Source organism: Urocitellus parryii, chromosome 12 (assembly GCF_045843805.1).
Source record: "Urocitellus parryii isolate mUroPar1 chromosome 12, mUroPar1.hap1, whole genome shotgun sequence".
In the NCBI taxonomy this organism is placed as follows: Eukaryota; Metazoa; Chordata; class Mammalia; order Rodentia; family Sciuridae; genus Urocitellus; species Urocitellus parryii.
This window is the reverse complement of record NC_135542.1, coordinates 65494312-65510679: the sequence shown is the minus strand read 5'-3', so window position 1 is coordinate 65510679 and position 16368 is coordinate 65494312. Positions and strand designations below refer to the sequence as shown.

Below are 16368 nucleotides of genomic sequence, written 5' to 3'. Positions count from 1 at the left end.
TCTGACTCCACTGCTGCTGGAGTTGAGATGGGGCGGGTGAGATGGGAAAGTTGCAAAATGAGAGCCCTGCTCAGGCCACGTAGCTAAGTGAGCCAAGACGGGCAGTGAGGATAAACTCATGGCCCTCTCTGTCCAAACTTTGCTCAGCCACAGCCAGGTGACTGTCAGCCAGCAAGAAGGTGGGCCAGCTACAGCTAGATCTTTTGACTTTCCAAAAGAGCTGGGGAATCAGGATGATTTCGATGTGATCTCCCAATTCATAAATGTTGGTTTAAAAGTACTGTAGGGGCCAAGTAAAGCCTCAGCCCACAGACTGCTGGCCTTGAGCCCTGGTTTCAATGCGCCCATCTCTTGTCTAGACTCTTGCTGTGGTCCTGGCCCTCCACACCTTACCCCCACCCCCACACTGACTTTTCCTCTCCAGGTCACAGCTCCCCCACTGAAGTGCTCTCCGAAGAGGCCTCTGCTGTCCACAGGGCAATGCTCATCCCAGCAGGTTACCTTTAAGTACTTTCTCAGTCTGACCCCACCACCCTCTGCACACCCTGGCTGTGCTCTTGTCACACAGGATGCTTGCTGTCCCCCAAGCTGTATCAACATGTATGTTTTTTTAATGACTAGACTATTTTCAAGAATAATTTTAGATTTATCAAAAAATCAAATTGATAGTATTGGAAGTTCCCATATATTCCTCTCCTCCCTGGACACCCCAGTTTTCTCCTATTATTAATATCTTCATTAGAGTGGTACATCCGTTACAGCTAATGAACCAATATTGATAATCATTATTAACCAAAGTCCATAGTTTATGTTAAGATTCACTCTTTCTGTTGGCAATGCCGATATTTTGATACCATTTAAAATCTTTTTTTTTTTTTTGTCACAGTGGCATGCACCTGTAATCCCAGGGGTTCAGGAGGCTGTGGTAGGAGGATCACAAGTTTAAAGCCAGCCTTAGCAAGTTTGGTGAGGCCCTAAGCAATTTAGCAAGACTGTGTCTCAAAATAAAAAATAAAAAGGGCTGGGAATGTAGCTTAGTGCATAAGCACTTCTGGGTTTAATCCCTGGTACCAAAAATAAATAAATAAATAAAAAGATATAAAATAAAAGAGAAAGTGATGGTCATGCAGCTGTGCAAACCAGCAATTTAGAAGGCTGAGACAGGAGGAGCAAAAGTTGGAGGCCAGCCTGGGCAACTTAGTGAGACACTGTTTCAAAGTAAAAATTAGAAGGTCTGAGGATATAGTTCAGTGGTAGAGCACCCCTTAAGTTCAGTCCCCAGTGTTACCAAACAACAACAACAAACCCCACCAAACTTCTCAGAGTTCTCATGTGTGTTCAGTTAATCACCCTCCACCTTGGGTCTAGCAGCTTTGGATTTTCTGTGCTTGGTTCAGGACAGTGTGGGATACAGGCTGTTTGCAAATTATCCCAGGCCTGGGCCCAACCATGCTCTTAGCCCAGAAGTTCTTCTGGATCAGAACTGTAGGCAAGAGGGAAAGGGAGAAGGAGTAGCCTTGCCTCTGGCAGCCTTAAGAGCTGGTGGACAAATGACCTTTCAGGTTGGAGCTACCTAGTATGCCTGGATCTCACTGTAGATCCCAGTTCCAGAGGCCTGGCCGTATGCCTGGACCTCACACCAAAAGATGGTCTCTTTTTCCTTGAACCCAACACTAAATGTCATGTGAGGGTGGTTGTGTGTTCAAATATTTTCATAAAGAAAAAAATATTATCTAAAAATTACTAACTTACTTAAAACATTTGCTTTTAAAACTTTTCTTCCCTCTCCCCTTCCTCTGATTTTCTCCTCCCTGTCCTTTCTACTCCATTTCCTCTGTGACTGCTCCGATTCTGTGCTTCATTTATATTACTCTGTCACTCTGCTTGCTTCTTTCTGCCAGTTCTTCTAAGTGTACCTCTCTGTCCATTTGACCCATGGAAACAGATCACTCTCCCTTCCTGATGAATAACCAGGATCACAATTGTTGTCTGGTTTCTGCCCAGGGTAACAGAACTGATGGGCCTGTAGGCTGATTTTCCTAAACCAGAGCTACCAAGCGTTTCAAAAACAATCTTGTTTTTGCCAAGCAAGGTGAGCAAATATAGGACTAAGTTTAAACATCCATCAGGAGTTATTTTTGAAGTGATTGCTTCTAAATGAGAAGCATTTGAAAATCTCACAGCTTTCTTTACAAGTAAATTCCAAAGTCATGTATTTTGCTGGTGTCTGCTGATTAATTACAATCCTGTGACACCATGAAAAGCCCTGGTGGTTGGTTTTGTGCAGCTGTGGAGAAAAGAAAGCAAGGCCCAGTGACTGTGCCAGCTCTTTCAGGACAGTGGGGATTGAGGCTGAGGGAGGTATTTTTCCCTCTGGCAGTTACCACATAAGAACAGAAGCCCCAGCCAGACCCACTTCTGCAGACTCCAGGCCGGGTGGTTTGGGTCCCTGCGGGGGTGTGGTGAGGGAGCGACATCTGATCTGTTGCTTCTGAAATAACAGATCCTTTATTAGAGAAAGCATTTCCAGTCTCCACACTGGGACTGCGTGCATTCTTCTATACAGTTACTTCTGTTTCAGAAAAAAAATAGTAGTAACATATAGCAGCGTAATCAAAACTTACTTTGATTCTCCAAACAGAATGTGCTCAGCATGTATTTCTTGGTAGTGATTGCAGATGTCTGACCCCAGAATACCTGGCAGGTCACCCAGCAAGGTTCTGACAGCTCTGGGGGGTTTTATTTGTTTGTTGTTGGTTTTTTTTTTTTTTTTTTGGGGGGGGGGGACTGGGAATTGAACCCAGGAGCATTCTACCTTTGAGCTATATCCCTAGACCCTTTTATTTTATTTTGAAATAGGGTCTCCTTAAATTGCCCTGTCTGGCCTTGAACTTATGATCCTCCTATTTCAGCCTTCCTAGTTCCTGAGGTTACAGGAGTGTACTGCTGTTCCTGACCTGATCTATTTTATCTTGGCCTCTCACATTTCTTGTTACTCCTTTCCATATTGAACTCTCAATTATTTTACTACCGTGAGCCCAGCCCCTTGTTGGCAGATGGGAAAGAAGAAAAAGTTGATTCTGTTTACTTAGAAAAAATTATCTGCAGCTCCAGCAAAGGATCTGAATAGGGAAAGAAAACAAATACCATTAAAATAGGCTTCAAAGTTCTTGGTGCATTTATCTCCTCTTGCTTTCCTCCACCCACCTCTTCCCCTGGATTTAGATAAGGGAGCTGAGACCAAGGATTTCTCTGACATGTATCTTTCTCCTTGGCACTAGCTAAGGTCAAAGACTCTTGCCCACCCCTTATTCTCTTTCATTCCCTGTAGATTTGTACTCCTCTCAGAGGCTTCATGGATGTCATTGCTGAGTGTGAATTGAGCACACACACTTGCACTTGGCCTTAGTCACTTATCTGTTGGAACTATGGCCATCATTCTAAATATAGGCACCAGAGAGACAACAGGACCTGCTTTGCTCTGTTTAATTCTAGTGTATAATGTCATGTAAGGCTGGGGGTTACACATCTGCATTGTTGTCCCCACTTCTGACCCCTATGGATAGATCTGCTAAATATATATAAAATTATATATATATATATATATATATATATATATATATATATATATCGTTCCACATATCATTATTCAATATTTGCAAGGCAAGCATTGGTGTGCCTGCTCTTTTAGTCAAAACTATTCTGATGAACCCACAGTGTTAAACCAGCTTGGACACTCAAAATTATTTTTCCTATAGGAAGACTGACTTGAAAATGCACATTTTATTTTCATGTAAAACTACTGACATATTTGTGTTTCTTTGCTGAAATAAATGATAGATTGTTTCTAATAATAAATTTTTGTGTGGTCACAGAATAGTCCCCAATTTTTGGAATTGTGTGAGGGACACAGAGCACAACTAACTATGGGTCAAGGCCGCAGGTTTGACACCACTGCTCCCTCCTCCAAAATCAGCATGCTTTTCTGCAGAGAGCAGCACCACATTCTGCAGGTGTCTGTTTTCTCCAAGGGGAGTATTTGGAGGAAACCTAAAGAGAGGAACTGAGCATTTAGGAAAGATACATTTTCACAGCAGGATGTTGCTTTTTCTCTCTCTTGGCTTAGGTTTTTCATTTGTTGAAAGCCTACACGGACTCCAAACACAGAACGAGTTCAGACTTTCTTCAGGAGCTGACTGACATCACTGTTTGTACCAAAGCCAAACTCTGGCTGGCCAAGAGGTATGTTAAAACCCCACGTTAGCAAGGAGTTATTGGGGTTAGCAGCACATTCGAAAGTTGCCATTATCTACTTGTGGAGAGTTTTAAAAGTCATTGGCATGAGTTTTCTAAACTTACTGGAGTATGTATCTTTGTAGAACTTTGAGTTGTAGTAAAGAAAGAAGAAGAATATTTTTCTGATGATTTTTCTAAAATTGCTGAGTTACTAGGAGGGCATGTAATATGGATTTAAAAAATCTATGTAGTTTTTTTTTTCTTTAATATCTTTATTTATTTTTTTTTATGTGGTGCTGAGGATCGAGCCCAACGCCTCACACATGTGAGGCAAACGCTCTACCACTGAGCTACAGCCTCAGCCCCTGAGCTACAGCCCCAGCCTATAATATGGATTTTTACTGCCCACCAAGTAGCTAATACCCATTATATGCCCTATGTTAGAAATAAACAGTGAAAGACAGTGATTCTCTCAATCATGTGCTCAAACTCTTAAGTACCCTGGCAGCTCACAGCTGTGGGGTTGATGTCAGACTTGAGCAGCACTGAGGCTCAGAGAGATATCCTAGGGCAAGGATAGGAACAGGAGAGGGAAGTCGCCGTTTCCAGGTGGGCACTAGGATAGCTTGACAGTACAAGGCAAAGAAGGGGGCTACTTTTTTTTTTCATCCTTGCCATTGTTCATTTATTTTGGAACTTAGAACTTTTTGTATGTGAAAGATGAAGGAATAAAAAGAATTCTGCATTTAATATACAGGAAGGGTTGTCTGTAACACTGTGTTCAAATGTATGTTGGTGTACCTGATACTGGTAGCACGGTAAGTGCCCAGCGACTGGGTCCAGAGGAGACCCACGCACTTCCTCACCACATTCCATGCTGCAGTCTGCTGAGAGAGCAGCCTCTCTTCTTTATTTTTTTTTTTAAAAATGTGCTTATTTTTTACTTTCGTTAGGTCCCCCACCTTATATGGCAAATCAAGTAATGGGTGGCATGAGGCCCACAGATCATTTTGGTCCAAGAAAATATTGTTAAGCAAAGGCTACAGGCCAACTTTTGTCTTAGGAGAGGTGAGGATACACAGAGAGAAGTCGTTCTAGCTTTAAGGGCCACCAGAGGTAAAAGATATGTAAGTAGATGATTTTCATTCAACATTTTTAAGTAACAAATGTATGTGGTACAGAAGTAGCCCAGAGGAGGAAGCAGGGAGGGCTGACATTGAACCAGCCATCAAGAGATGATTTGAATTTCTGCCAAATTAGCCACATACGGTGACATTACCTTGTAATCCCAGTGTCTTGAGAGGCTGAGGCAGGAAGATTACAGGTTCAAAGCCAGCTTCAGCAACTTAGTGAGGCCCTGTCTCAAAATCAAAAATAAAGGAAGGGCTGGGGATGTGGCTCAGTGGTTAAGCACCCCTGGGTTCAATCCCCAATACCAAAAAAAAAAAAAAAAAAGAAAAGAAAGAAAGAAAGAAAGAAAGAAAAATTTTTGCCAAATGGCCAAGGCAAAGAGGAGAATTCCAGACTTAAGTAACAGCATAAGCAGAACTATGGCAGTTTGAAATGGCAGGGTAGGTTTGAAGAAGTGTAAGAAAATTAGCTCTCCCCTGTGGCACAGAATAAGGCTGAGGAAACATGCAGAAGCCACAGAGAAAGTTCCTTAAGGAAGCTTGGGAAAGGGGAGCCAGTGGCAGATATCCCACACAGCAGGCCTTAGTGATTGACCAGCAATAGCTTTGGACAGGGATGTTGATGGGGAAATTCTCTAGCATCTAAAATGCCAACAAAGTTATGTTGAATCTCTCGTTTTTAATCTAAATTTTGTTTTCTCCATTTTATTTAGAGGGTAAAAATTGCCTAACCATAAACTCTTCCCCTCAGCCTTGTCCTATTTGCCTTCGGTGGACTCTTAGCTCCCCCAGAACACATTTCCTGGGAGAACAGGGACTTGTGGTCACATTTGTACTCAGCTGGTTACCTATTAACAGGTCAAATCCTCTGTAGCGAAGAAGTTTCTGGCCCCTTAGCTTGCTACTCTGTCATGGGTCTCATAGAAGGTCACCTGCTTCCTGAGTCCAGCCTTTCTTGTTGCCTGGGATGGAGAAGGCGTAGTGACCACCAGGCATTGGCTCACAGAGTCACCCCAGCTTCCTGTTCAGCTGGGGAATTTCTTTATAAGCCTTCCTGGTGGCCCCTATTATTACTCTCCAATTGGGCTTCTCATCATCTTCATCACTGTCCCCCACCCTTCTCTTGATTTTTCTCCATGCCCTAGAAAATAAAGGCATGAATCACTGCAGTTCACTGGGCTTCTACCTTCCTTGCCCAGAATCCAGGAAAGCCACTTTCTGTTTCCAGTACAGTCAACTCTCTATTATCCAAGTGTGAACTTTCCACTTAGTGGGTGGTCTGTGGATGGTTCCTAACACCAGCTTCCTCTTGCTCCCCAACTCACTTCTACCAGTATTAGTCAGGATGTGTTTAGAGACTGGAATAGAGTTTGGAAGGAAAACATGCTGCCAAAGCACAATGTGTTCCAAAGCTTTGTATCCGTCTTTCTATATTGTCTACACCATTGACAGGATAACCCTGATGATCCTGAAGAGGAAATTATAGAATTGGGGACAAGTGATGAAGCATCAGCCTGCCCCATGCCTGCTATGTCCCTAAGGACGTCTTGCTTCAGGAGGTGTTTGTCTACACCACTTAGCTCCATGCTCAGCTAACCCACTCAGGTCCTAGTGGTCCCCTCTGAAAACAGACCCATCTTCCCTTCACCTGCCTTTCCCATGAAGATGTTACAACGCAGAGTATTCCAAATTCCACTGCTCCTTTATGTCCCTTGAAATTTACACATGAAAGAAGAATGATGTTCTTTTGAGCCCACTAAGGATTTTCTGTATCTTTTTAATATAAGCTATGAAGAAATGATGTTATGGCAAAAAGAAAATGTTGGTTTAAATTTTAGCACCAACACCTTTTTCCTCCTAAATTTATTTGATCATTAGCCTCAGTTCATTCAGTCCAATAAGTACAAAAATTTTAGTGGATGTGTCATTTATTTGTCCTTTTATTCCCAGAAAAGGTTTTTAAAAAATTCATTGGAGCCATGGGATCACCAATTCAGTTTTTAAATTTTGACTCTGAAATTGAGGGCACATAAAGACTTTTGTCGTGTATTTGGTATTTTGACTTTGCAAGATTAATAAGGATTTATATGAGGTGGTTGAGCAATAGCCATGGAGCTGTTGGGGAATTTGGGGTGATGAATGGCCAGCTGGCAACGTGGCCTAAGTAAAGGACTGGGTTTCTGCTCTTACAGGCTGCTTTTCATCCCAAGATGTCAAAGCCTTTATGGAAATCAGCTCATTAATCCTTCAAGTCCCTTCCTTCCCATTTTCCTCCATCCCTCCCTCCTCAATCTAGTTCACTGTCTCTTCCCTGGTGCTAAGGCAATTTACCAACTATTGAAAGAAAACTAAGCTGACCCAGGCCAGGGACTCGGTGAGAATAAGGGTCAGCCACTGGCCTGGAAAGAGCGGCTAGGGGCCCATGAAAGAGAATTCTACGCAGTCCCCAAAGGTAGACAGTCTGCAAGCCTTGCTGTTTGCAGATTCAAGGTCAGCTGACCCAGCTGGATCTCAGGTCCTGCCTGAGTAGGAAAGACTTTTAAAAGCCCTGTCAAGTAGGACTAGGAGGAGGAAAAGACTGGCTAACTTCAGCTGAGGGCTGGGATTACTATTATAGTGGGCTAAAAATTTTGAGAGATGAATTTAGTTATCTAGTGTTTCCTTCTTTGGTTATCAAAGGGGAAAAAAAGGTCATGTGTGTGTGTGTGTGTGTGTGTGTGTGTGTGTGTGTGTGTTGTGTGTTCCCTTTAATAAACTTAGTGAACTGAATAAACTATTCTGACTTAGCACAGTGTATGATGTGTTGACCAAAAGTTTTCTTTTTTTTTTTTTTTTTTTTTTTTTTTTTTAATATTTATTTTTTTTTAGTTCTCGGCGGACACAACATCTTTGTTGGTATGTGGTGCTGAGGATCGAACCCGGGCCGCACGCATGCCTGGCGAGCGCGCTACCGCTTGAGCCACATCCCCAGCCCAACCAAAAGTTTTCTACTAAACTTTTTTTCAATCGTCAGTGCAGCATATATTTAACACAGAAAATAAGTGTAAAATTTGGAAAGGAGAATAGAAATCTGCTCCTGACCACAATCCAGTGGAAACCACTATTATTGGTTAACAATTTTATGTAGTTACTTCATCTTTTTTCCTATGTCTTTTTTTTTTTTTTTTGGCATAGTTAAGGTTAGATTGTATGTGTAAGTTACAGCTTCCTTCTTTTACTTGACAGTATCATGAAAGCATTTGCCATTACTATTATTACTAAAAACTCTATGGTACATCTACTATGGAAAATATGGTAGCATTTACTAAAAATAGAAATTGAAAATAGAATTACTATAATCAGCAATTCCACTTCTGGGCACATACCCCAAAAAATTGGAAGCAAAGATATCTATATAGCCATATTCATAAGCAACATTATTCATGGTTGTCTAAGTATGGAGACAACTCAGGTATTCATTGACAAATGATAAATGACTAAACAGAATATTATATATCTATGTATATATGTATACACACACATGTATGTATAAATGTATAAAATGAAATATTATACAGCTTTAAAAAGGAAGGGAACTCTGACACAAACTACAACATGGGTTAGGGTAGTCAATAAAAGAAAATATTGTCTGGTTTCACTTATAAAAGATACCTAGAGTAGTTACATTCATAGAAACAGAAAGTAGGTTGCTAGTTCCTAGATACTGGGGAAGGAGAGAATGAGGAGCTTCTAGTTAATGGAGGTAGAGTTTTAGTTTTACCAGATGAAAAGAATTCTAGAGATTGGATGCACAACAGTATAAATGCACTTAACCCCACTGAGCTATACACTTAAAAATTATTAAGATGGCAATTTTTATATTATATTTTGTTATGATTTTTAAAAATTGAATGACAAACATTGAAATCATAAAGACTTTTACCATATCACTCCATCAAGCTTTTCATTGTTTTGACTTTTTGTGATAATTCTTAGCTTTTATTCCCTTGTACAACCCCAAAACTAAAATATTTTGCCAGTTTTCAAATGAAGAACATCTTTGAAAACATCATTCATTGAAGGCAGCATATTTCTGTCACCTGAATAATCAGTCATTAAGTTTACCTAACCATGATTTTATTGCTGGCCATTTAGTTTGTGTCCCATATTTTAGTGTTGTAAATAGTGTTTCAGTGAAAATCTTTGTGGTGATTGTGTGCGTGTAAATGTGATTGTCTCATGCTTGATTTCCAGAAGTGGAATAAGTTGATTGGGAGACCCAAAAATGTTGAAAGGTCTTGATATCACTGCTAGATTGTTTTCCAGAAGGAAAATTTCAGCTCATCTTTCCACCAACAATGCTATGGGAGACCTCTACCAAAATTTTAATAAGGATTTTTAAAATTAAAATTAGGTTAAGGAAACTTTTCCTTTTTGAATGCCTACTTTTCTCTGTATGAGGAGATTAGTATATGTTATTTCAAGAACTCTCCTCAGAACTTTCTTAGTATAAGAAATCAAACCCTGTGTGTACAGCACCCAGTTTAGTTACCTTTCACCTTGGCCTCAGTTAACAGATAAGTCAGACGAGCATGGGTAATTTTTTCTTTCAATTTTTGCTTCCTGTGTCACAGCACAGTCACTGCTATACTTGCGAAGTATTGTGTTTTATTTGATCTGCCTAAGAAGGGGTCTTCCCCAAGCTCTGCACAAAGTACTGCTCAGCACTGGGCAGACTGCACTTTCAGCCAGAGGGGCCAAACTGTCAGTGCATTTGGATCACGTTGAACATGCATGTACTTTGTTCGGCTTGTACAGGATTTAATTTTCTCTCTTTCTTTCTTTCTTTCTTTCTTTCTTTCTTTCTTTCTTTCTTCTTTCTTTCTTTCTTTCTTTCTTTCTTTCTATCTTCTGATCAAGAAATTTCACAATAAATCAAGATATTCAATTTTTTTGAAAAACTAGAAGATCTGGCAGCGTCAGACCCCTGTTGCCACCTGGCCTTGGTGGGCCAGAGCTCTCTGGATGGAGCATGCTCTTCATGCATTACCACTGTCCCCACCATTGCTCCCTGCTGAGCTCTCTTGGAAATAGGAATTTGTAACTATTGGTGTTGGCATTTATCAAGTACCAGGTTGGCTGATGGTCAGTTTTTACTCCAGACAATAATTCTTAGTGCATGTTAGAATTGTCTAGAGAGTTTTTTAAACCTATGCCAGGCCCCACCCCAGAGGGTTTTTTTTTTTGTGTGTGTGTGGGGGGGGGTGTATACCAGAGATTGAACTCGGTGGCACTCAACCACTGAGCCACATCCCCAGCCCTTTTTTGTATTTTTATTTAGAGACAGGGTCTCACTGACTTAGTGCCTATCCTTTGCTGAGGCTGGCTTTGAACTCATGATCCTCCTGCCTCAGCCTCCCAAGCTCTGGGATTATAGGCATGTGCCACCAGCCCAGCTAGAGTTTTTGATTTAGATATTTTGTTTCCTTTGCCCTCAGAAGTGTCATTTAACCCTGATGGATACTCTGGTGTGGTGGTTATCCTGGCAACTCGTGGCACATTTTCACTTTTGGGGTGAAGCTTGAATAGAGGGTACTATAGCTATGTCACTTCATTTGATTATTTAGTCAACTTTTTCATTGCTGTGCCCCAAACACCTAACAATTAGAGGAGGAAAATTTATTTTGTGGCTCACGGTTTCTGTGGTCTCAGTCCACAGATGGGTCCCTAGGCGAGGCAGATTTCGGGGAAAGTAGTTAGGACAGGACACCCAGAAGCAGAGAGCAGCTCTCCTCACCAGATACAAACCCCAAAGGCATATCTGTCCCCAAAGAGCCACCTCCTCTACCACACCCTACCAGCCCACAACTCAATTTCTATGAGGGGATTAATTTGCTAATTAGTTTAAGGTTCTTATCATCCTATCATTCACCTCTGAACTGTCATGCATTCTCACACATGAGCTTTCAAGGGGACACCAATATCTAACCCATAACATTCAATAAACTATTTCTTAAGCCCTGCCATATGCCATGCTGTATCAAACACTGTGCCTGGTTATTAAAACCACTACTTCATTGTCAAGAGGGCAGAAAATTAGAGTTTTCTGAAGTACACTCATAGACCTGGAATTTTAGATCTAGAAAAACCATGCAGCTTATTGTCATCCACTCCCAGCACCATGCACGTGGAAAACTATAGCCACAGAGGTTGGGGACTTGTCCATTTCCCCCAGCTGGCCAGGAGTAAGATCCTCCTGACCACTGCTAGTATTGTTGGGGACTGAGCTCCCAGCTCTCTGTGGGACCCACTCCTCTGGGCCACACTGCCTTCATCTGTCCAGACACAGTTTTTATGTCAAGGCTTTGAATGGCAATAACTTCAGCATCTGCTAGAACAGTACTTCTCAGGGGGAAAAAAGAAGAAGAAGAAGAAGAAGAAGAAAAAGAAGTGCCCATGAATCCCCTGGGGATCTTGTTAAAATGGAGACCCTCATTGACTAGGTCTGGGGTGGGGCCTGGGAGCCTGCATTTTTTTACTAGTTCCTATGTGATTGACTCCACTGCTGCTAGGACTCAGTAAGTACTTTGAGGAGCAAGGGCCAGCCCCTTTGATGATCCAGTCCCTGGTTAGAAATACTACCACCCTTATGCTCTCGTTCCCCATGGATTGGGGCTGCATCTGGGAGCTCAGGAGAAGGCCTGAGATAACCTGCACTGAGGAGCTGCCTGGCGTGAGTGCTGTCAAGGGGAAGTCACATTCCCTGGTCCAGGTAGCCATCCCTGTGGCCTCAGTGCCTGGGATAGGACCAGTGTTTTGTTGGCATGCAGTGAGCAGTTATCATTTTGGAAACTAACAGTCTGATACTGTGGTGGAAAAAACAGCCTCTCAGGAATACAAGAATGGGTCCCAAGGTTACTAGGAAAGCATGCTTGGGAATAAACTTTTGAATAAAATAGTGTTCACGAAGGGAAGAGATGATAGCGGGGAGCTGGTGTTTGCCAAAGACCTAATGATTTGCTACCCTGCATTAAGTCTAATTTACTATCCCAGGTTAATTCTGAATTACAGGCTGTGTATGTACCGGGTAATCCAGCTACTTCCTCAGAGCTTTCCCCCAGTGCTCCTCACCCTTCTTTGTGCCCCTCATCTATTTCTTCTCCCCAGGACATATGCTTCCAGCCACCTTCTGGTCTCTTCCCCTGGCCGCCCCTTATCCACACTCCCATCTTTTCTCCCTTTTCTGTTACTTACCAGTCCCTGCAAGCTGAGTGGTATGCCCCTTGAGAGCATGTGGATTTAAAAGCCTAAGGAAAATATGCTTATAGACAGAGCCGGGCTTGCTTTTGTGTGGCAATCCCGGTTCTTCCCTAAGGGGTCTGTGGCCAGCTGCAGAAGATCTGGTTTAGGATTCTGTTTTGCTCTCCAGCAGCTGAAGACAGCATTTATTTTCTAACCACCAGATTTATTCACACAAGAGAGTCACTTCCCAGGCAGAAATACAGGGGCTTAGGTCTGATTTCACCTTCCCAAATCTGTCCTGCCTCCCAGACCCTTTCCTTCCCCAAGAAAGAGGTCCTTCTTTCGCAACAACTTGAAATAAAGAGAGCCTGAGCCCTCTGCCAAGCTACAGGTTGCTGTTTCACTTCCATGCCACTGCTGAGAATCCCTTCCAGGAGGGTTGTTAAAATATTCAGATGATGTGGCATTTTAAGGCTATCATTTGTGGTCCCTGCCAAAACTTTCAGGGAAGCAAGTCTCAACAGGGACGGTTAGTCATACAGCAAGTTTCCAGGCATTGCTGGTGGTTGTGTTTTGCTTTTTAGTTTCCTTTCTCTGTCTCTCTCTGCACACCACCCCCCACCCATCAACAGCCTGGGCTCATGGAAACTAGTCTGGTAAAATCAGTTAAAACTGATCAATATGTTAAACTGAGACTTTGAGCAAGTTGCCCAAGGTCAAATCTTCTTCATATCACAATGAGAAACACAAAATCCTTTTATACAACTGCACTCCAAGAATTCACCCCCAATAGTGCCCTCAACTTTTTAAAATATAGAACTCTGTAGCCCTAACCTGGAAATCATAATTTATTCAATAGAAAGCTCAAAAACATCTTCCTCCCCTTGTAGCTGTTGGCTCATTGGGGTCTTGTTGCTGGAAAATTCGGACAATGTTGTCATTGTCTAGCTCACAAGGAGTGCTGCCTTAGTGTCCTGAGCACATTCTCATAATGTTATGTGAAGCCCTCATGCAGTGGGATACTTTTTTCCCTTTGGCATGTAACTTGTTCCATCTTTTGAGTAAATCAGCACATTCCTTACTTTCATTGAGCCTTTCCTGGTGAACTAAAGTCAATTCAGATGCACAGACAGAACAAAGCAAGGTAGTAGGCAGAGTGGGGAGTAGAAAGGTGAGCAATGCGTCTGTTTGAAAAACCATGTGAGTAGGACAGGTACAGATTTAATTAGCTATGAACAAGTAAGAATTTAGTAAATATTGGAATGAGTCAAAGCATGTTACAGGAGCTGGGAAGGGAGAAATAAGTGCCAGCTCGTGGGGGGGAGAGGTGCCCAGGAAGTCTTCTAGGAGGCAGGGGAAGTCTTTAAAGGCTAGGGGAGAGGTAGTTATTAGATAAAGTAATCTTAGATTGGATAATGAGGAAGGTGATGCTGGGATGGAGCCTGGCGCTAAGATCTCATTGCCCAGATACAAAGAAGGAATCTTGGAATAGAGCTGAGCATTGGTGGCCAGCACATTAGGCATGTAAAATAGAGCCATAATAGGGCCTCAGTTGTCAGAGTTGAGGTGAGAAGAGAGCTTATTCCTGTGAAATGATTAACCAACAGTGGAGCACAAATAGAAGTATATAGAATAAGTACAAGAGTTTGGGGGTGGGGTAACGAGTGTGAACTGAGATGGGGAAGACTTTCTGGGGGAGGTAGGTATTGAGCTGGGCCTTAGATCAAGGGTCTGATTTGGAAATGCCAAAAACAATGCCAAAAGAGCAGGTCCCCAGGGGGAGCATACAGCGAGTGCAACGTGGCATACTGCAGGCAGTGCACGTCGGTCTGTTGTGGGCCGCAGGGAGATAAAGGTGAAGAAAAGGTGCTGTGCTTAGGGAGCAGTGCAAGATTTGATACAAGACCCATTGTGTCAGCCCTTAAGTGTCAGCCAGAGGAGTGTGGCCAAGGGTGAAGAGGAAGTACTAAGCTCAGGCAGATACTGGTGAGAGGATGCTATGTGTGCTTACATGGAACCCGCCCAGAGAGGCTTTAAGGCTTTCCAGCCCTACATTGGTTAACAGAATTTCCATTCTTTTCCTGGTGGTCAACCAGAAGCTCCCTAGTAGCAGTCTACCCACTTCCTGTCTTGGTCAACTGGAAGTCCTTGTCATCTGCTTGGGCCACTAGTCATGGAAATAGAGACACTTGTATGTACCTGAGACCACATCGCTTTTGTCTTCCTAAGCTTGCTAATACGACCATAGAACCTTAGAATTTATAGCAGGAAAGGGAATTTAGAGTCACTTAACCCAATGGAATTCTTTCTTCAAACAGAAACTTTTGTGGAAATTCAAGATGGGAGATGTTGAAGATAGTAGAGGTGGTAAATACAGTTTAAGCTGGGATCGGGGCCAGGAGACCCACCTACATGACTTCCTTCCTATTGGAAGCCTCAGAAGGGACTAAGAGAAGCACTCCAACTCCCTATTAATAAAAAAAATAAAATAAAATAAAAAGATCTAATCCAAACTGATATTTGCAGAAGAGGTAATTAGACACGAAGTGGGGGGGGGGGGGGCAGGTGTGGCTGGCCCAAGAGGTGGCTCAAGTTATTGGAATGTAAATAGCAACTTTGCTTTTTTGCTGTTTGACTTGCTTCCCTCTCCTGCTTCTTGATCATCCTTTTAGAAAATCCTGCAACCCTATGTCCCAGAGCTGCCTGGGATCCTCCCTCAGTAGTTGTCCTTGCTGGCTAGGGTACTCGGTGTCAGTCCTCTTTGCCATCAAAATAGCTATTCCAGATCCTCTTTCCTTAGCAATCCACTCACAGGGACTGTTGCTGGGGCTCAGCAGCAGAGCAGTCACCTAGCATGTGCAAGGCACTGGGTTTGATCTTCAGTACCACCTAAAAATAAATAAATAAAATAAAAATATTAGGAAAAAAAAAGAAATCCACTCACAGATGGCTGACTACCACTGGATCTGACCAGCTAGTCATGCCAACAGGTTCTGAGTTCTAACATGAGAGTAAGTTAGTTCTCCTGGGTTGCACAATTGTTTGCAGCAGTGATCCTTTGGAGATAGTACATTTGATGAAGTTAGTAACTGACCAAGGCTTTCTGGCGGTGTGCAGACCTGGTGGGAACATGCCCCTGCCCTCATTTTGAGCTGACTCAGCCCTAATATGTTTGTCCTGAGTGGCCAGGCTTTAGGCTACCTTCAGAAGGGCTTGTGGGGAACGTGGACTGTTCTTATGTGAATGGGCCAAGGAAGCAGCTTGGAGAGGGACCCTCCTTAGCTCCCTGTTCTCTCCCTCCTTCAGCTACCCCTGCTGCCTAGCCTTCCTGAGTGATTGGACGGACCTGCAGCCTCATGGAGTAACACCATCCCACAAAAGTTTAGGGGCCATTCCAGGACTCCCTGAGCCAGAGAGAGCCCCCATCAGCCTGTGGGCACTGTATTTTGGAGTGACTGTGCAGAGGGTCTCTTCTAGAGGTGCTTGGTGAATGGAAAGCCTCTAGTCTGAAAACAACTCTGTGCTGACATTGAGAGAGGCAGAGTATTCTTGCTGTCAGAAGGTCTGGGTTGCCCACTAGCATGGTGTGGCCTTATCTGTCTTCAGTCCTGAGTTTTCATCTGTAAAATAGAAAGCTCTAAAATGTGGGTGTGAAATACATAAGGATGGAGAAGACATAGTAAATAATGGCTGTAAAAGCATGAAAGAGTACACAGATATGGGAAGTATCTGTTCCCAAGTTTTGGTTTTTTGTACTGGGGATTGAACCCAGAGGTGCTCT

At 42.8% G+C, this 16368-nt stretch overlaps 1 protein-coding gene across 1 annotated transcript in view; it reads left to right on the top strand.

Moving 5' to 3' along the window:
* The window catches only part of Thada (THADA armadillo repeat containing), a 323478-nt gene that overhangs the window by 225079 nt on the left and 82031 nt on the right, over positions 1-16368 (top strand). Inside the window, 1 exon segment of the mRNA XM_077791748.1 lies at positions 4127-4242. Coding sequence (XP_077647874.1) covers positions 4127-4242 — 116 coding nt within the window.